Consider the following 21001-nt stretch of genomic DNA (forward strand, 5'->3'; position numbering starts at 1 on the left):
GTGAGAGTCCAGTCCATAGTGGATCTGACATAATAGTGAGACTCCAGTCCATAGTGTATTCAACATAAGAGTGAGAGTCCAGTCCATAGTGGATATAGCATAATAGTGTGAGAGTCCAGTCCATAGTGGATCTAACATAATAGTGAGAGTCAAGTCCATAGTGGATCTAACATAATAGTGAGAGTCCAGTCCATAGTGGATCTAACATAATAGTGAGAGTCCAGTCCATAGTGGATCCAATTTAATAGCGAGAGAGTCCAGTCCATAGTGGATCTGACATAATAGTGAGAGTCCAGTCCATAGTGGATCTGACATAATAGTGAGACTCCAGTCCATAGTGTATTCAACATAAGAGTGAGAGTCCAGTCCATAGTGGATATAGCATAATAGTGTGAGAGTCCAGTCCATAGTGGATCTAACATAATAGTGAGAGTCAAGTCCATAGTGGATCTAACATAATAGTGAGAGTCCAGTCCATAGTGGATCTGACATAATAGTGAGACTCCAGTCCATAGTGCATTCAACATAAGAGTGAGAGTCCAGTCCATAGTGGATCTAACATAATAGTGAGAGTCAAGTCCATAGTGGATCTAACATAATAGTGAGAGTCCAGTCCATAGTGGATCTAACATAATAGTGAGAGTCCAGTCCATAGTGGATCTAACATAATAGTGTGAGAGTCCAGTCCATAGTGGATTTAACATAATAGTGTGAGAGTCCAGTCCATAGTGGATCTAACATAATAGTGAGAGTCAAGTCCATAGTGGATCCAACATAATAGTGAGAGTCAAGTCCATAGTGGATCTAACATAATAGTGTGAGAGTCCAGTCCTTAGTGGATCTAACATAATAGTGAGAGTCCAGTCCATAGTGGATCTAACATAATAGTGAGAGTCCAGTCCATAGTGGATCTAACATAATAGTGAGAGTCCAGTCTATAGTGGATCTAACATAATAGTGTGAGAGTCCAGTCCATAGTGGATATAACATAATAGTGAGAGTCAAGTCCATAGTGGATCTAACATAATAGTGTGAGAGTCCAGTCCATAGTGGATCTAACATAATAGTGAGAGAGTCCAGTCCATAGTGGATCTGACATAATAGTGAGAGTCCAGTCCATAGTGGATCTGACATAATAGTGAGAGTCCAGTCCATAGTGGATCTAACATAATAGTGTGAGAGTCCAGTCCATAGTGGATCCAACATAATAGTGAGAGTCCAGTCCATAGTGGATCTGACATAATAGTGTGAGAGTCCAGTCCATAGTGTATTCAACATAAGAGTGAGAGTCCAGTCCATAGTGGATATAGCATAATAGTGAGAGTCAAGTCCATAGTGGATCTGACATAATAGTGAGAGTCCAGTCCATAGTGGATCCAATTTAATAGTGAGAGAGTCCAGTCCATAGTGGATCTGACATAATAGTGAGAGTCCAGTCCATAGTGGATCTGACATAAGAGTGAGAGTCCAGTCCATAGTGGATATAGCATAATAGTGTGAGAGTCCAGTCCATAGTGGATCTAACATAATAGTGAGAGTCCAGTCCATAGTGGATTTAACATAATAGTGTGAGAGTCCAGTCCTTAGTGGATCTAACATAATAGTGAGAGTCCAGTCCATAGTGGATCTAACATAATAGTGTGAGAGTCCAGTCCATAGTGGATCTAACATAATAGTGAGAGAGTCCAGTCCTTAGTGGATCTAACATAATAGTGAGAGTCCAGTCCATAGTGGATCTAACATAATAGTGAGAGTCCAGTCCATAGTGGATCTAACATAATAGCGAGAGTCCAGTCCATAGTGGATCTAACATAATAGCGAGAGTCCAGTCCATAGTGGATCTAACATAATAGTGTGAGAGTCCAGTCCATAGTGGATCTAACATAATAGTGAGAGTCAAGTCCATAGTGGATCTAACATAATAGTGAGAGTCCAGTCCATAGTGGATCTAACATAATAGTGAGAGTCAAGTCCATAGTGGATCTAACATAATAGTGAGAGTCCAGTCCATAGTGGATTTAACATAATAGTGTGAGAGTCCAGTCCATAGTGGATCTAACATAATAGTGAGAGTCAAGTCCATAGTGGATCCAACATAATAGTGAGAGTCAAGTCCATAGTGGATCTAACATAATAGTGTGAGAGTCCAGTCCTTAGTGGATCTAACATAATAGTGAGAGTCCAGTCCATAGTGGATCTAACATAATAGTGAGAGTCCAGTCCATAGTGGATCTAACATAATAGTGAGAGTCCAGTCTATAGTGGATCTAACATAATAGTGTGAGAGTCCAGTCCATAGTGGATATAACATAATAGTGAGAGTCAAGTCCATAGTGGATCTAACATAATAGTGTGAGAGTCCAGTCCATAGTGGATCTAACATAATAGTGAGAGAGTCCAGTCCATAGTGGATCTGACATAATAGTGAGAGTCCAGTCCATAGTGGATCTGACATAATAGTGAGAGTCCAGTCCATAGTGGATCTAACATAATAGTGTGAGAGTCCAGTCCATAGTGGATCCAACATAATAGTGAGAGTCCAGTCCATAGTGGATCTGACATAATAGTGTGAGAGTCCAGTCCATAGTGTATTCAACATAAGAGTGAGAGTCCAGTCCATAGTGGATCTAACATAATAGTGAGAGTCAAGTCCATAGTGGATCTAACATAATAGTGTGAGAGTCCAGTCCATAGTGGATCTAACATAATAGTGAGAGTCAAGTCCATAGTGGATCTAACATAATAGTGTGAGAGTCCAGTCCATAGTGGATCTAACATAATAGTGAGAGTCAAGTCCATAGTGGATCTAACATAATAGTGTGAGAGTCCAGTCCATAGTGGATCTAACATAATAGTGAGAGTCAAGTCCATAGTGGATCTAACATAATAGTGTGAGAGTCCAGTCCATAGTGGATCTAACATAATAGTGAGAGTCAAGTCCATAGTGGATCTAACATAATAGTGTGAGAGTCCAGTCCATAGTGTATTCAACATAAGAGTGAGAGTCCAGTCCATAGTGGATATAGCATAATAGTGAGAGTCAAGTCCATAGTGGATCTAACATAATAGTGTGAGAGTCCAGTCCATAGTGGATCTAACATAATAGTGAGAGTCAAGTCCATAGTGGATCTAACATAATAGTGTGAGAGTCCAGTCCATAGTGGATCTAACATAATAGTGAGAGTCAAGTCCATAGTGGATCTAACATAATAGTGTGAGAGTCCAGTCCATAGTGGATCTAACATAATAGTGAGAGTCAAGTCCATAGTGGATCTAACATAATAGTGAGAGTCCAGTCCATAGTGGATTTAACATAATAGTGTGAGAGTCCAGTCCATAGTGGATCTAACATAATAGTGAGAGTCAAGTCCATAGTGGATCTAACATAATAGTGAGAGTCAAGTCCATAGTGGATCTAACATAATAGTGTGAGAGTCCAGTCCTTAGTGGATCTAACATAATAGTGAGAGTCCAGTCCATAGTGGATCTAACATAATAGTGAGAGTCCAGTCCATAGTGGATCTAACATAATAGTGAGAGTCCAGTCTATAGTGGATCTAACATAATAGTGTGAGAGTCCAGTCCTTAGTGGATCTAACATAATAGTGAGAGTCCAGTCCATAGTGGATCTGACATAATAGTGAGAGTCCAGTCCATAGTGGATCTGACATAATAGTGAGACTCCAGTCCATAGTGTATTCAACATAAGAGTGAGAGTCCAGTCCATAGTGGATATAGCATAATAGTGTGAGAGTCCAGTCCATAGTGGATCTAACATAATAGTGAGAGTCAAGTCCATAGTGGATCTAACATAATAGTGTGAGAGTCCAGTCCATAGTGGATCTAACATAATAGTGAGAGTCAAGTCCATAGTGGATCTAACATAATAGTGTGAGAGTCCAGTCCATAGTGGATCTAACATAATAGTGAGAGTCCAGCCTATAGTGGATCTAACATAATAGTGTGAGAGTCCAGTCCATAGTGGATCTAACATAATAGTGAGAGTCAAGTCCATAGTGGATCTAACATAATAGTGAGAGTCCAGTCCATAGTGGATTTAACATAATAGTGTGAGAGTCCAGTCCATAGTGGATCTAACATAATAGTGAGAGTCAAGTCCATAGTGGATCTAACATAATAGTGAGAGTCAAGTCCATAGTGGATCTAACATAATAGTGTGAGAGTCCAGTCCATAGTGGATCTAACATAATAGTGTGAGAGTCCAGTCCATAGTGTATTCAAAATAAGAGTGAGAGTCCAGTCCATAGTGGATATAGCATAATAGTGAGAGTCAAGTCCATAGTGGATCTAACATAATAGTGTGAGAGTCCAGTCCATAGTGGATCTAACATAATAGTGAGAGTCAAGTCCATAGTGGATCTAACATAATAGTGTGAGAGTCCAGTCCATAGTGGATCTAACATAATAGTGAGAGTCAAGTCCATAGTGGATCTAACATAATAGTGTGAGAGTCCAGTCCATAGTGGATCTAACATAATAGTGAGAGTCAAGTCCATAGTGGATCTAACATAATAGTGAGAGTCCAGTCCATAGTGGATTTAACATAATAGTGTGAGAGTCCAGTCCATAGTGGATCTAACATAATAGTGAGAGTCAAGTCCATAGTGGATCTAACATAATAGTGAGAGTCAAGTCCATAGTGGATCTAACATAATAGTGTGAGAGTCCAGTCCTTAGTGGATCTAACATAATAGTGAGAGTCCAGTCCATAGTGGATCTAACATAATAGTGAGAGTCCAGTCCATAGTGGATCTAACATAATAGTGAGAGTCCAGTCTATAGTGGATCTAACATAATAGTGTGAGAGTCCAGTCCTTAGTGGATCTAACATAATAGTGAGAGTCCAGTCCATAGTGGATCTGACATAATAGTGAGAGTCCAGTCCATAGTGGATCTGACATAATAGTGAGACTCCAGTCCATAGTGTATTCAACATAAGAGTGAGAGTCCAGTCCATAGTGGATATAGCATAATAGTGTGAGAGTCCAGTCCATAGTGGATCTAACATAATAGTGAGAGTCAAGTCCATAGTGGATCTAACATAATAGTGTGAGAGTCCAGTCCATAGTGGATCTAACATAATAGTGAGAGTCAAGTCCATAGTGGATCTAACATAATAGTGTGAGAGTCCAGTCCATAGTGGATCTAACATAATAGTGAGAGTCCAGCCTATAGTGGATCTAACATAATAGTGTGAGAGTCCAGTCCATAGTGGATCTAACATAATAGTGAGAGTCAAGTCCATAGTGGATCTAACATAATAGTGAGAGTCCAGTCCATAGTGGATTTAACATAATAGTGTGAGAGTCCAGTCCATAGTGGATCTAACATAATAGTGAGAGTCAAGTCCATAGTGGATCTAACATAATAGTGAGAGTCAAGTCCATAGTGGATCTAACATAATAGTGTGAGAGTCCAGTCCTTAGTGGATCTAACATAATAGTGAGAGTCCAGTCCATAGTGGATCTAACATAATAGTGAGAGTCCAGTCCATAGTGGATCTAACATAATAGTGAGAGTCCAGTCTATAGTGGATCTAACATAATAGTGTGAGAGTCCAGTCCATAGTGGATCTAACATAATAGTGAGAGTCAAGTCCATAGTGGATATAACATAATAGTGAGAGTCAAGTCCATAGTGGATCTAACATAATAGTGTGAGAGTCCAGTCCATAGTGGATATAACATAATATTGTGAGAGCCCAGTCCATTGTGGATCTAACATAATATTGTGAGAGTCCAGTCCTTAGTGGGTCTAACATAATATTGTGAGAGTCCAGTCCATAGTGGATATAACATAATATTGTGAGAGCCCAGTCCATTGTGGATCTAACATAATATTGTGAGAGTCCAGTCCTTAGTGGGTCTAACATAATATTGTGAGAGTCCAGTCCTTAGTGGATCTAACATAATAGTGAGAGTCCAGTCCATAGTGGATTTAACATAATAGTGAGAGTCCAGTCCATAGTGGATCTAACATAATAGTGAGAGTCCAGTCCATAGTGGATCTAACATAATAGTGTGAGAGTCCAGTCCATAGTGGATCTAACATAATAGTGAGAGTCCAGTCCATAGTGGATCTAACATAATAGTGAGAGTCCAGTCCATAGTGGATCCAACATAATAGTGAGAGTCCAGTCCATAGTGGGGCCAGCAGGACACCATCCCAAGCAGAGACAGGTCAGAAGCGCAGAGACGTCCCCAATTGATGCACAGACAAGCGGTCCACCCCGGGTCCTGACTCTGGACAGCCTCCTTCAAAAGCGCTCTAAAACAACACCTCCAGGCAACTTCAACCCTTTGCTAATACCCTCCTCCATTCACATCCCATCTACCCGGATTGTAAATAACCTAATATAAATAATCAAATGTACTTCTAATGTATATACTTGTTCTTATGCTATGTGAACTCACTATGTTCTCTGCTGGCTGTACATATCCTACTAAATAAGACCTACACTGTTTCAATGTCCACATTTCTCTGTTGATGCAATTGTTGATGACTGAAGTACTGATGTCAACCAAAGCTCAGTGAAAAAAGTTTGGACACCCCTGGTTTAACACGATAATAATGAATAATTCCGCTCGTAATCACAGTGCTAAAAAATACCGTTCAAAATATAAAACATTCTCATGCATTTTATACATCCATCTGTTTTCTACCAGACTTGTTCAAGAAGTCGCATTAATGGTAAGAAGTATTTGATTTATTATTGGTTAACTTCAGAATAATAATGGCTTCCTGTGCACTTAAGATGTGACTTTAAGGTTTTACTACTGACGTATAAAATACTACACGGTCTAGCTCCATCCTATCTTGCCGATTGTATTGTACCATATGTCCCGGCAAGAAATCTGCCTTCAAAGGACTCGTGCTTATTAGTGATTCCTAGAGCCCCAAAAAAGTCTGCGGGCTATAGAGCGTTTTCATTTCGGGCTCCAGTACTCTGGAATGCCCTCCCGGTAACAGTTCGAGATGCTACCTCAGTAGAAGCATTTAAGTCTCACCTTAAAACTCATTTGTATACTCTAGCCTTTAAATAGACTCCCTTTTTTAGACCAGTTGATCTGCCGTTTCTTTTCTTTTTCTCCTATGTCCCACTCTCCCTTGTGGAGGGGGTCCGGTCCGATCCGGTGGCCATGTACTGCTCGCCTGTGTATCGGCTGGGGACATCTCTGCGCTGCTGATCCGCCTCCGCTTGGGATGGTTTCCTGCTGGTTCCGCTGTGAACGGGACTCTCCCTGCTGTGTTGGATCCGCTTTGGACTGGACTCTCGCGACTGTGTTGGATCCATTGTGGATTGAACTTTCACAGTATCATGTTAGACCCGCTCCACATCCATTGCTTTCCTCCTCTCCAAGGTTCTCATAGTCATCATTGTCACCGACGTCCCACTGGGTGTGAGTTTTCCTTGCCCTTATGTGGGCCTACCGAGGATGTCGTAGTGGTTTGTGCAGCCCTTTGAGACACTAGTGATTTAGGGCTATATAAGTAAACATTGATTGATTGATTAAAACGAATAGGGGATTTATTATACTCTAAACATGTTGGTCTTACTTAAAAATGCACACATTTGGTTGTATTCATTGTTAAGAAATATTGTATGGCTCTCACGGAAATACATTTTTAAATATTTGGCTTTAAAGGCTCTTTCAGGCAAAAAGGTTCCCGACCCCTGGACTAGAGTATACAAATGAGTTTTAAGATGGGACTTAAATGCTTCTAGGAAGCATCTCTAACTGTATACAGCCCGCAGACTTTTTTTGGGGCTCTGGGAATCACTAATAAGCCGGAGTTCTTTGCACGCAGATTTCTTGCCAATACAAATATTGTAGACATGTATAGATTTGTTGAAATAGCCCTTGCTATAATTGTACAGTCCAGCAGGGGGCAGTACTCACCTTTGAAGCCATGACTGCAACCCGCCAGTAAACCGGAAAAAGAAAACGACAACGAACGGACACAATCTAATCGTAAATAGTTTAAATGTGTGTTAAACCCTCAATTTCTACGTTTGTACCCATTCGTTCATCGTATGAAAAAACAAAAGTTGATTTATTATTTGCGTCAGGAAAAAATCGACTCGTCTCAGTGAACTTGAAAAGCTTCTCAGGCTAGCTTGGCTTGCTAGTTAGCTTAGCTTGTTAGCTGCCGACAAAGAGACTCGGACTTTATCAACACATCGCGAAGCAAATGTGAGTGTAAAGTGTCAAATGTGCCAAAGAACGACTGCAGAGTACGAGGTGGAACTTTCTCCCACAAAAGAGGAGAAGGAGCGACAACATCAACTACTGGACGCAGTTTTCAAGGAACATCAAGTTGTGTCACACAGAACAGGTTTGTTTACTTCTTACTCTTTCATGTTTACTAACTTTATATTTTGACTATCAACGCTATTCTTTAATTGTTTGTCTAAAGCAGGGGTGTCCAAAGTGCGGCCCGGGGGCCATTTGCTGACCGCAGGTCATTTTTTAACGGCCCCACAGCACATTTAAAAATACCATTGAGAAATGTTCAAAACGTAAAAGGTGATTTGAATGACCAAACAGGTGAAATGTAACAAGAACTTGTTGCAATGTTTACTCTAATAACACAAAGCTGCCATGCAGGCGGTTACTTTCTTTAAAATATAATAATGAATCAAAAGCAATGTCATGATGAATTATTGACCTATTCAAGGCTCCAATTACGTCACGTTAAATTTTCCACTTTGAGATATTTTTGGGGGCAAATGATGCATTTTTTGTGTTTGCCATATAAAAAACTGAGCTGTTTTTTTTTTAAAGAAGGGCCTAAAATGAACAAACCCATCCATTTTCTACCGCTTATTCCCTTTCGGGGTCGCGGGGGGCGCTGGTGCCTATCTCAGCTACAATCGGGCGGAAGGCGGGGTACACCCTGGACAAGTCGCCACCTCATGGCAGGGCCAACACAGATAGACAGACAACATTCACACACTAGGGCCAATTTTTAGTGTTGCCAATCAACCTATCCCCAGGTGCATGTCTTTGGAGGTGGGAGGAAGCCGGAGTACTCGGAGGGAACCCACGCATTCACGGGGAGAACATGCAAACTCCACACAGAAAGATCCCGAGCCTGGATTTGAACCCAGGACTGCAGGACCTTCGTATTGTGAGGCAGACGCACTAACCCCTCTGCCACCGTGAAGCCCAAAATGAACAAACAAAAAACATAAACAACAACAAAACTTATAATTGACGGATGGATCTTAAGTTGATCTGGAGATTATTGTGTTAAAATTAAACAGTCAAAAAAAATTTATAATTTATTTTCTAACACTTTAATGAGTAGAACCCTTTTGGATCCCCAATAATTTTAGTGTGATTTGTTTTTAAAGGGGAACATTATCAGCAGACCTATGTAAGCGTCAATATATACCTTGATGGTGCAGAAAAAAGACCATCTATTTTTTTAACCGATTTCCGAACTCTAAATGGGTGAATTTTGGCAAATTAAACGCCTTTCTGTTTATCGCGCTGGAGGCGATGACGTCAGAATGTGACGTCGCCGAGGTAACACACCCACCATTTTCATTTTCAACACATTACAAACACCGGGTCTCAGCTCTGTTATTTTCCGTTTTTTTGACAATTTTTTGGAACCTTGGAGACATCATGCCTCGTCGGTGTGTTGTCGGAGGGTGTAGCAACACTAACAGGGAGGGATTCAAGTTGCACCACTGGCCCCAAGATGCCAAAGTGTCTGCCGCCAGACCCCCATTGAATGTGCCAGAGTGTCTCCACATTTGACCGGCGATGCTAAGACAGACATGGCACAGAGATGTATGGATAACCTGCAGATGCATTTGCAACGATAGTCAATGAAATCACAAAGGTGAGTTTTGTTGATGTTGACTGCCAGCTAATCGATGCTAACATGCTATTTACCGGCGGTGCTAAAGCAGACATGGTACAGAGATGTATGGATAACCTGTAGATGCATTTGCAACTATATTACGTTTCCTTCCACCCACATTTAATGCGAAACAAACACTTACCAATCGACGGATTTAAGTTGCTCCAGTGGCACAAGATGCGAAAGTCCTGATCGTTTGGTCCGCACATTTTACCGGCGATGCTAACGCAGTTATTCGGCCATGCTATGGCTATGAATAGCGTCAATAGCTATTCGCTCAATAGCTTCAGTTTCTTCTTCAATATTTTCATACTCCAACCATCTCTTTCAATACATTCGTAGTCTGTTGAATCGCATAAGTTGCTGAAATCCGAGTTTGAATCCGAGCTAATGTCACTATATCTTGCTGTGGTATTCCCATTGTTTGTTTACATTGGCAGCACTGTGTGACGTCACAGGGAAATGGCCAGTGTCTTCGCAGAGAGTCGAAAATAAGGCACTTTAAAGCTTTTTTTAGGGATATTCCGAGACCGGTAACATTTTGAAAAAAAATTCAAAAAATACAACAAGCCACTGGGAACTGATTTTTATTGTTTTCAACCCTTTTGAATTTGTGATAATGTTCCCCTTTAAGTGTCATTGCTCAAAAAATAATAATAAATTAAAATAAATGGTGTTATGAGTTATTGACCTTTTTAATGCTCCAATTATTATATAATCTCAAATATTCCACTTGAAAAAATATTGCATATTTTGTGATTTTTCCATTAAAAGAAGCAGTTTTTTTGTGACAAAAAAAGCATACAACTTAAATCTTTAAAATCATTATATTGACAGATAGACCTAATGTTGATCGAGAGATTTAAAACTTGAATACTAATTTTTAATATTTTTTTGACCAAAACCCTTTGGAGTGGAGGACGAAATGTATATTTTTTATATTGTATTATTTTTTTAAATAAAAAAATATCCAAATGGCCCCCACTTGCTTTGATTTTTCAGTGTGCGGCCCTCAATGGATAAAAGTTTGGACACCCCTGGTCTAAAGGAAGGTGATTTGTCTTTTGAGGAGGATGCACTGCTTTGTTTTATATTGTTCATGAAAGATAAGAGTTTCAAGTGGATCTAACATAATGGTGAGAGTCCAGTCCATAGTGGATTTAACATGATAGTGTGAGAGTCCAGTCCATAGTGGATCTAACATAATAGTGAGAGTCCAGTCCATAGTGGATCTAACATAATAGTGTGAGAGTCCAGTCCATAGTGGATCTAACATAATAGTGAGAGTCCAGTCCATAGTGGATCTAACATAATAGTGTGAGAGTCCAGTCCATAGTGGATCTAACATAATAGTGAGAGTCCAGTCCATAGTGGATCTAACATAATAGTGAGAGTCCAGTCCATAGTGGATTTAACATGATAGTGTGAGAGTCCAGTCCATAGTGGATTTAACATAATAGTGAGAGTCCAGTCCATAGTGAGGCCAGCAGGAGTCCATCCTGAGCGTAGACAGGTCAGCAGTGCAGAGATGTCCCCAACCGATGCACAGGCGAGCGGTCCACCCAGGGTCCCGACTCTGGACAGCCAGTACTTCATCAATGGTTGCCGGACCTGTTCCCCCCCTTCCACAAGGGAAAGGGGGGCAGAGAAGAAAATAAAATAAACGGCAGATCAACTGGTCTAAAAAGGGGGGTCTATTTAAAGGCTAGAGCATACAAATGAGTTTTAAGATGGAACTTAAATGCTTCTACTGAGGTAACATCTCTCACTTTCACTTCACACATTTAATCAACACACAGGAGGACCAAAATAATCTCAGTCAAAAACTACGTCTTTTCGCTCTTAATCCCATTTACACCACAGACGTCCAGCAGCCCCCCCACATTAAAGAGGAAGAGGAGGATCTATGGATCACTCAGGAGGAAGAGTGTCTTCTCGGGCAGGAGGAGGCTGATCTCACCAAGTTTCCACTGACTGTTGTCTCTGTGAAGACTGAAGACCATGAAGAGAAACCACCTGAGTGCTCACAGCTTCATCACAGTCCAAGTAAGCAGAACATCCAGATGTCATCTAAAACAATGTTTGTAACTCATGTTCATCCAAGGTCCACAGTTCTGATAATGGCTGGAGATATACTTGCTTTTCAGCTCCACATTAGCGTAATGAAGCATAAACTTAGTCAGTGACTCTAATTCAGACATCTGCTTTTACATTCAGCTAAGATATTTTTGGCATGTGCGAACCAACAAAATGACTACTGTATTTTTCGGACTATAAGTCATAGTTTTTTTCATAGTTTGGACGGGGGTGCCACTTATACTCCAGAGCGACTTATTTGTGAAAATATTAACGCATTACCGTAAAATATCAAATAATGTTATTTATCTCATTCGCGGAAGAGACGAAGAAAATGTCTGAAATCGTCACAAACAGGTCAACCAATAAGAATTCGGCGGGGTGGGTCATGGAATGCTAACTGCCAGATGCTATATCAGGGGTCACCAACACGATGCCCGCGGGCACCAGGTCGCCCGTAAGGACCAGATGAGTCGCCCACTGGCCTGTTCTAAAAATAGCTCAAATAGCAGCACTTACCAGTGAGCTGCCTCTATTTTTTAAATTGTATTTATTTACTAGCAAGCTGGTCTCACTTTGCTGGACATTTTTAATTAAAAGAGAGAAAAAACTCAAATAGAATTTGAAAATCCAAGAAAATATTTTAAAGACTTGGTCTTCACTTGTTTAAATAAATTAATTTATTTTTTTTACTTTGCTTCTTATAACTTTCAGAAAGACAATTTTAGAGAAAAAAATTCAAACTTATAAATGATTTTAGGATTTTTAAACACATATACCTTTTTCCCTTTTAAATTCCTTCCTCTTCTTTCCTGACAATTTAAATCAATGTTCAAGTAATTTTTAATTTTTTTATTGTAAAGAATAATAAATACATTTTAATTTAATTCTTCATTTTAGCTTCTGTTTTTTCGACAAATAATATTTGTGAAATGTTTCTTCAAACTTATTATGATTAAAATTCAAAAAAATTATTCTGGCAAATCTAGAAAATCTTTAGAAACATTTAAATCTTATTTCAAATTCTTTTGAATTTCTTTGAAAAACGTTCTGGAAAATGTAGAAGAAATAATGATTTGTCTTTGTTAGAAATATAGCTTGGTCCAATTTGTTATATATTCTAACAAAATGCAGATTGGATTTTAACCTATTTAAAATATGTCATTAAAATTCTACAATTAATCTCAATCAGGAAAAATGACTAATGATGTTCCATAAATTATTTTTTTCGAATTAGCTAGTTTTACTCTTTTTTTTTTTCTCGGTAGAATTTTGACTTTTAAACAGTCGAAATTGAAGATAAACTATGTTTCAACATTTAATTTTCATTTTTTTTCCTGTGTTCTCCTCTTTTAAACCGTTCAATTAAGTGTTTTTTTCATCATTTATTCTCTATCAAAAACCTTCCGTTAAAGGAAAAAAAATGTACGACGGAATGACAGACAGAAATACCCTTTTTTTTAATATATATATATATATATATATATATCCATCCATCCATCCATTTTCTACCGCTTATTCCCTTTTTGGGGTCGCGGGGGGCGCTGGCGCCTATCTCAGCTACAATCGGGCGGAAGGCGGGGTACACCCTGGACAAGTCGCCACCTCATCGCAGTATATATATATATATATATATATATATATATATATAATTTATTAGAGGTAAATTGAGCAAATTGGCTATTTCTGGCAATTTATTTAACTGTGTATCAAACTGGTAGCCCTTCGCATTAATCAGTACCCAAGAAGTAGCTCTTGCTTTCAAAAAGGTTGGTGACCCCTGCAATAGAGATAGGGTGAGAAGCTCAAAGTAAAGCCGCTGCTCCTCCACATGGAGAGGAGCCAGATGAGGTGGTTCGGGCATCTGGTCAGGATGCCACCCGAACGCCTCCCTAGGGAGGTGTTTCGGGCACGTCCGAAACACCGTTGAGAATTACTATCTCTCCCGGCTGGCCTGGGAACGCCTCGGGATCCCCCGGGAGGAGCAGGACGAAGTGGCTGAGGAGGGGGAAGTCTGGGTTTCCCTGCTTAGGCAGACTGAGCATTTTTTGGGAAGCTGTTTTCATACCCAATCATGGCACCCACCTGTTTCCAATTAGCCTGCACACCTGTGGGATGTTCCAAATAAGTGTTTGATGAGCATTCCTCAACTTTGTCAGTATTTATTGCCACCTTTCCCAACTTCTTTGTCACGTGTTGCTGGCATCGGAACATTATCAGCAGACCTATGTAAGCGTCAATATATACCTTGATGGTGCAGAAAAAAGACCATATATTTTTTTAACCGATTTCCGAACTCTAAATGGGTGAATTTTGGCGAATTAAACGCCTTTCTGTTCATCGCGCTGGAGGCGATGACGTCAGAATGTGACGTCGCCGAGGTAACACACCCACCATTTTCATTTTCAACACATTACAAACACCGGGTCTCAGCTCTGTTATTTTCCGTTTTTTTGACTATTTTTTGGAACCTTGGAGACATCATGCCTCGTCGGTGTGTTGTCGGAGGGTGTAACAACACTAACAGGGAGGGATTCAAGTTGCACCACTGGCCCCAAGATGCCAAAGTGTCGTGTTGTCGGAGGTGTAACAACACTAACAGGGAGGGATTCAAGTTGCACCACTGGCAAGAAATCTGCCGCCAGACCCCCATTGAATGTGCCAGAGTGTCTCCACATTTGACCGGCGATGCTAAGACAGACATGGCACAGAGATGTATGGATAACCTGCAGATGCATTTGCAACGATAGTCAACGAAATCACAAAGGTGAGTTTTGTTGATGTTGACTGCCAGCTAATCGATGCTAACATGCTACGCTAATCGATGCTAACATGCTATTTACCAGCGGTGCTAAAGCAGAAATGGAACAAAGATGTATGGATAACCTGCAGATGCATTTGCAACTATATTACATTTCCTTCCACCCACATTTAATGCGAGACAAACACTTACCAATCGACGGATTTAAGTTGCTCCAGTGTCAAAAGATGCAAAAGTCCTGATTGTTTGGTCCGCACATTTTACCGGCGATGCTAACGCAGCTATTCGGCCATGCTGTGGCTATGAATAGCATCAATAGCTATTCGCTCAATAGCTTCAGTTTCTTCTTCAATATTTTCATACTCCAACCATCTGTTTCAATACATGCGTAATCGGTTGAATCGCTTAAGTCGCTGAAATCCGAGTTTGAATCCGAGCTAATGTCGCTATATCTTGCTGTGGTATTCCCATTGTTTGTTTACATTGGCAGCACTGTATGACGTCACACGGAGATGGATAGTGTCTTCGCAGAGAGCGAAAATAAGGCACTTTAAAGCTTTATTTAGGGATATTCCGAGACCGGTAAAATTTTGAGAAAAACTTAAAAAAATACAACAAGCCACTGGGAACTGATTTTTATTGTTTTTAACCCTTTTGAAATTGTGATAATGTTCCCCTTTAATGATTATTTGCAAAAAAAAACATGTTTATGAGTTTGAACATCAAATATGTTGTCTTTGTAGCATATTCAACTGAATATGGGTTGAAAAGGATTTGCAAATCATTGTATTCCGTTTATATTTACATCTAACACAATTTCCCAACTCACATGGAAACGGGGTTTGTCCGCGCACGGTCTGAAATGACAATGCTGTGATAGTCACAGGAGTATACATTAGAAATAAGTCTTATTTCTCCTGCAGATGTCCAGCTGCTTTGGCGTCAAGCAGAACCTCCCCCTCAGTTGCTGGAGGGGAGCTCCACATTGAAACAGGATGATCCACAGCCCCCCCACATTAAAGAGGAAGAGGAGGAACTCTGGACCACACAGGTGGGAGAGTGTCTTCTAGGGCTTGAGGTAGCTGATCTTACCAAGTTTCCACTGACTGTTGTCCCTGTGAAGGCTGAAGACCATGAAGAGAAACCACCTGAGTCCTCCCAGCTTCATCACAGTCCAGGCGAGGAGATCCGAGCCGTGGAATTTCCAAGCATCAGCTCACCCAAACACATAACAGAAGCCGATGTGGACTACTGTGGAGGATCACAAGCGGACATCCTCTCAGCTCCACTGTCAGATATTGACGACACAACAACACATGCTAATGTAAATATAGAATCACACACGAGAACACACTCGAGACAAAAACCTTTTGGTTGTTCTGTTTGTGCAAAAGGCTTCTTTAAAAGTTCGAATTTGACTCAACACATGAGAACGCACACAGGAGAAAAACCTTTCAGTTGTTCAGTTTGTGGTAAGAGATTTGCTAAAAAAGACAACATGCAAACACACACGAGAACGCACACAGGAGAAAAACCTTTCAGTTGTTCAGTTTGCAGTAAACAATTTTATGACAAAAGTAATCTGCAAAAACATATTAGAACACACACAGGAGAAAAAACGTTTAATTGTTCAGTTTGTCGTAAAAGATTCTCTAACAAAAGTAATATGCAAATACACATGATTAGAACACACGCAGGGGAAAAACTTTTTAGTTGTATAGTGTGTGGCAAAAGATATTCTAACAAAAGTCATCTGCAAGTACATATGCGAACGCACAAAGGAGAAAAACCTTTTAGTTGTTTAGTTTGTCGCAAAAGATTCACGAAGAAAAGTAATGTGAAAATACACATGAAAAAACATTCCGGGGGAAACCTTTATAGTTGTTCTGTTTGCACAAAAGAATTCGTTAAAAACTCAAATTTGACTCGACACATGAGAACACACACAGGAGAAAAACATTTCAGCTGTGCAGTCTGTAGTAATAAATTCTCTAGCAAGAGTAATATGCAAATACACTTTATGAGAATACACACAGGAGGAAAAAACTTTTAGTTGTATATTGTGTGGCAAAAGATATTCTTACAAAAGTAAAATGCAAATACATATGAGAACGCACAGAGGAGAAAAACCTTCAAGTTGTTCAGTTTATCACAAAAGATTCACGAAGGAAAGTAATGTGAAAATACTAGGAGTGGGCAAATTCATGCGTTAATTACGAGTTAACTCATCAATCTATTAACGCTGACAATTATTTTATCGCATATTTGCGTATATTGTTTACATGCTTTTATTTTGTTAACGCCTTTTCTTAACAAGATGGCATCTCCCGGATGTACTTCGGCGTGGAGGGGCTCTTGGTAAAGATGGAACATTTGGCAAAAATACCGGACAATTCTGCAAATTTCCTGGCTGGCTTACAGCGTGGTCACTCCGGGATCACTTACGACCGCCAGACAATTCTGAATGTGGATAGACCGGGCCGTTTTGGACTGATAGACGCGTGCTTGCTAGACCGGCTAGCTAGCATGGGAATACTTTGCCGGCTACATCCAGCGGCCTGTGAAGCAGCGGAGTATATGTGTTGTCTGTCTATTTAGGAATAATGCAGACCAGGAGTGTTGGCTGAGTTCTTAACGTTTATTTTCAGAGCGTGCATATCACAACATACAAGATGCCGTCATGGCGACACAACCTATACCGGGCTACCGCGCATGCTCCTCACTCCTGTTGCATGCTGGGTAGGGTAGTTCTTTTTTTCCCTGGCTCATAACATCACAATATAGTACCATGTATATGATGCCTTCAGTTTATCAAAGCACCAAGCAAACAATCGGAAAATTCCCATCATATCAATTCCGAGATATGGTCATAATTATTTTAAGTGCACTACGCAGAATAAACACAACATTATTAATATTACTAGTAAGGATAATTTGATCAAAAATTCCCTAAAACAGCCCACTACCTATAATATAAGTTTTTTAAACATAAGATCCCTGATAAAAAAAAATGTTTCTGCTGTTAACTCAGAAATTGCCTGTTCAGATGTTATGATTGTGGCTCAGAGATTTGTATGTAGATTATATTTATTTTCCATAACAAACAGGATAACTTAAATACCCTGGCAGTGACAATAAGCTTAAATGTTTGTATTTACATTTTTTGAGTTGATTTTCATCAAATATGCTATTTAACTGCTACTGTTTAACAAGGACTGATTTAAATTGTGTTTGCACAACACATGTTTTGGCGCTTTTGTTCATGTGGGAGAATATTCCAATAAAGGTGCACTACACACTACTTTTGAATTCATTATTGGGCTTTGCGTATACAATGCAGTTAATCGCGATTAATCAGAGAAAAAGTGTGATTAACTTTGATTAAAATCTTTAATCGTTGCCCAGCCCTAGAAAATACACATGAAGAAACATTCCCGGGAAAACCTTTTTAGTTGTTCCGTTTGCACAAAAGAATTAGTTAAAAACTCAAATTTGACTCGACACATGAGAACACACACAGGAGAAAAACATTTCAGTTGTTCAGTCTGTAGTAATAAATTCTCTAGCAAAAGTAATATGCAAATACACTTTATGACAGGGGTGTCCAAAACGCAGCCCGGAGGCCATTTGCGGCCCGCAGGTCATTTTTTAACGGCCCCACGGCACATTTTAAAATTACAATTGAAAACATTTCTAAACGTAAAAATTAGGAGCAAACGGGTGAAATGTGGCAAGAAAATGTTGCAATGTTTACTCTAATAACACAAAGCTGCCATGCAGGCTGTTTCTACTTTAAAAAATAATAATGAATCAAAATCAATGTCACTATGAATTATTGACCTATTCAAGGCTCCAATTACGTCACGTTAAATTTTCCACTTTGAGATATTTTTGGGGGAAAATGTTGCATATTTTGTGTTTGCCATATAAAAAACTGAGCTGTTTTTTTTTTTTAAAGAAGGGCCTAAAATGAACAAACAAAAAACATAAACAAAAATAAAAATTATAATTGACGGATAGATCTGAAGTTGATCTCGATATTATTGTGTTAAAAGTAAACAGTAAAAAAATTTATAATTTATTTTTTAACACTTTAATGAGTAGAACCCTTTTGGATCCCCAATAATTTTAGTGATTTGTTTTTAAGTGTCATTGCTCAAAAAATAATAATGAATCAAAATCAATGTCATTATGAATTATTGACCTATTCAAGGCTCCAATTACGTCACGTTAAATTTTCCACTTTGAGATATTTTTGGGGGAAAATGTTGCATATTTTGTGTTTGCCATATAAAAAACTAATGCTGTTTTTTTTTAAAAAGAAGGGCCTAAAATGAACAAACAAAAAACATAAACAACAATAAAACTTATAATTGACGGATAGAACTGAAGTTGATCTCGAGATTATTGTGTTAAAAGTAAACAGTAAAAAAAATTATACTTTATTTTTTAACACTTTAATGAGTAGAACCCTTTCGGATCCCCAATAATTTTAGTGTGATTTGTTTTTAAGAGTCATTGCTCAAAAAATAATAATGAATTAAAATCAACGGGGTTATGAGTTATTGACCTTTTTAATGCTCCAATTATTATATAATCTCAAGTATTCCACTTGAAAAAAAATATTGGGTGATAATATTGCATATTTTGTGTTTTTTTTCCATCAAAAAACAGGGTTTTCTTTGACAAAAAGAGCATACAACTTAAATCTTTAAAATCATTATATTGACAGAAGGACCTAATGTTGATATGGAGATTTAAAACTTGAATAGTAAAACAAAATAATACTGAATAATGACACCCATCCATCCATTTTCTACCGCTTATTCCCTTTCGGGGTCGCGGGGGGCGCTGGCGCCTATCTCAGCTACAATCGGGCGGAAGGCAGGGTACACCCTGGACAAGTCGCTACCTCATCGCAGTGAATAATGACACATTTTTTATACTTTTTTGACCAAAACCGTTGGGTTTTGGTCAAAAAAATATAAAAAAATGGTATAAAATACAAAACCTTGATCCTTTCAATTACTGAAAAAATGAAATGGTTTGTAATGAACGACAAATAGTGTTTTTAATGATCCATTAAAGATAATTGTTAGAATATTTCTCCTTTTTCACTAAATGAATAACTGGGACAAAAAAATACACAACCTGTTCCAACGCCCACTCAGCAGTTTAGTTAGGGATGTTTTCGTCCGAAAATTGTCTCCGGTCCTCTTCCATGTTGCCTGTAATTGTGTACCAGTGGTTCTTCTTCTTTGACTTTGTCAGATCACGTTTGTTCACGTGAGATTTGGGACTTGGAGGACTAGAGTCTGGCTCGGTGATGGAGCAGAATTGTAATATAAGTGTTGATGAGATGGTAGCACACCACACTCATAACTGTTGTCAGGTTCAAACAGCGATGACATCTATTAAACAAGACAAGAAGCAAGGAAATAAACAGAGACAGAATTCTATTTTGCTCAATTTGTGGAGAGACGTGGGGACTGTACTCTCTGTACAGTCTTGCCCCAGGTTCACGTCTCCTCTTTTATTTGAGTATTCCCTGTTTACAGAACATGTGTTTCTAAAGGAGCGGGGGTTATGTACACGGCTCTTGTTTTTGGTCACATTGACACGAAAGAAAAAGATGCCTCGGGCTTTGGTTAGTCCTGGATTCAGCTCGGGCTGCGGGCTAAGGTGTCCTGGTGCCGAGTGCACATATGGACACCCTTATGTCTGATTCCTGGACATGCAAGTTTATGTTTGATAGTTATCTTTTGTACATTTTTTGTCCTTGTCAGTGGAATAAATAATCATCTGACCTGCACTGCTGTTCCTGCCGTCTCCTGCTTGTTTGTCTGCATCCCTGACAACTCCAACATCGCAGCAATCAATCAATGTTTACTTATATAACCCGAAATCACGAGTGTCTCAAAGCCACAACGACGTCCTCGGCTCAGATCCCACAACAGGGCAAGGAAAAACTCAACCCAATGGGACAATGAGAAACTTGGGCGACCAGTGCAATGGACGCCGAGCGGATCTAGCATAATATTGTGAGAGTCCAGTCCATAGTAGATCTAACATAATAGTGAGACTCCAGTCTATAGTGGATCTAACATAATAGTGAGAGTCCAGTCCATAGTGGATCTAACATAATAGTGAGAGTCCAGTCCATAGTGGGTCTAACATAATAGTGAGAGTCCAGTCCATAGTGGGTCTAACATAATAGTGAAAGTCCAGTCCATAGTAGATCTAACATAATAGTGAGAGTCCAGTCCA

At 39.4% G+C, this 21001-nt stretch overlaps 1 protein-coding gene across 1 annotated transcript; it reads left to right on the forward strand.

Moving 5' to 3' along the window:
- The first annotated feature begins 7939 nt into the window (after positions 1 to 7939).
- Positions 7940 to 20516, forward strand: LOC133549011 (zinc finger protein OZF-like). Its single transcript, XM_061894062.1, has 4 exons — positions 7940 to 8358; positions 11761 to 11943; positions 15658 to 15785; positions 15858 to 20516. Exons 1-4 carry the CDS (start codon positions 8235 to 8237, stop codon positions 16785 to 16787), a joined length of 1365 nt encoding a protein of 454 aa, XP_061750046.1. The 5' UTR covers positions 7940 to 8234; the 3' UTR covers positions 16788 to 20516.
- Positions 20517 to 21001: the final 485 nt, after the last annotated feature.

The sequence above is a fragment of the Nerophis ophidion genome, linkage group LG03, assembly GCF_033978795.1.
Source record: "Nerophis ophidion isolate RoL-2023_Sa linkage group LG03, RoL_Noph_v1.0, whole genome shotgun sequence".
NCBI lineage: Eukaryota > Metazoa > Chordata > Actinopteri > Syngnathiformes > Syngnathidae > Nerophis > Nerophis ophidion.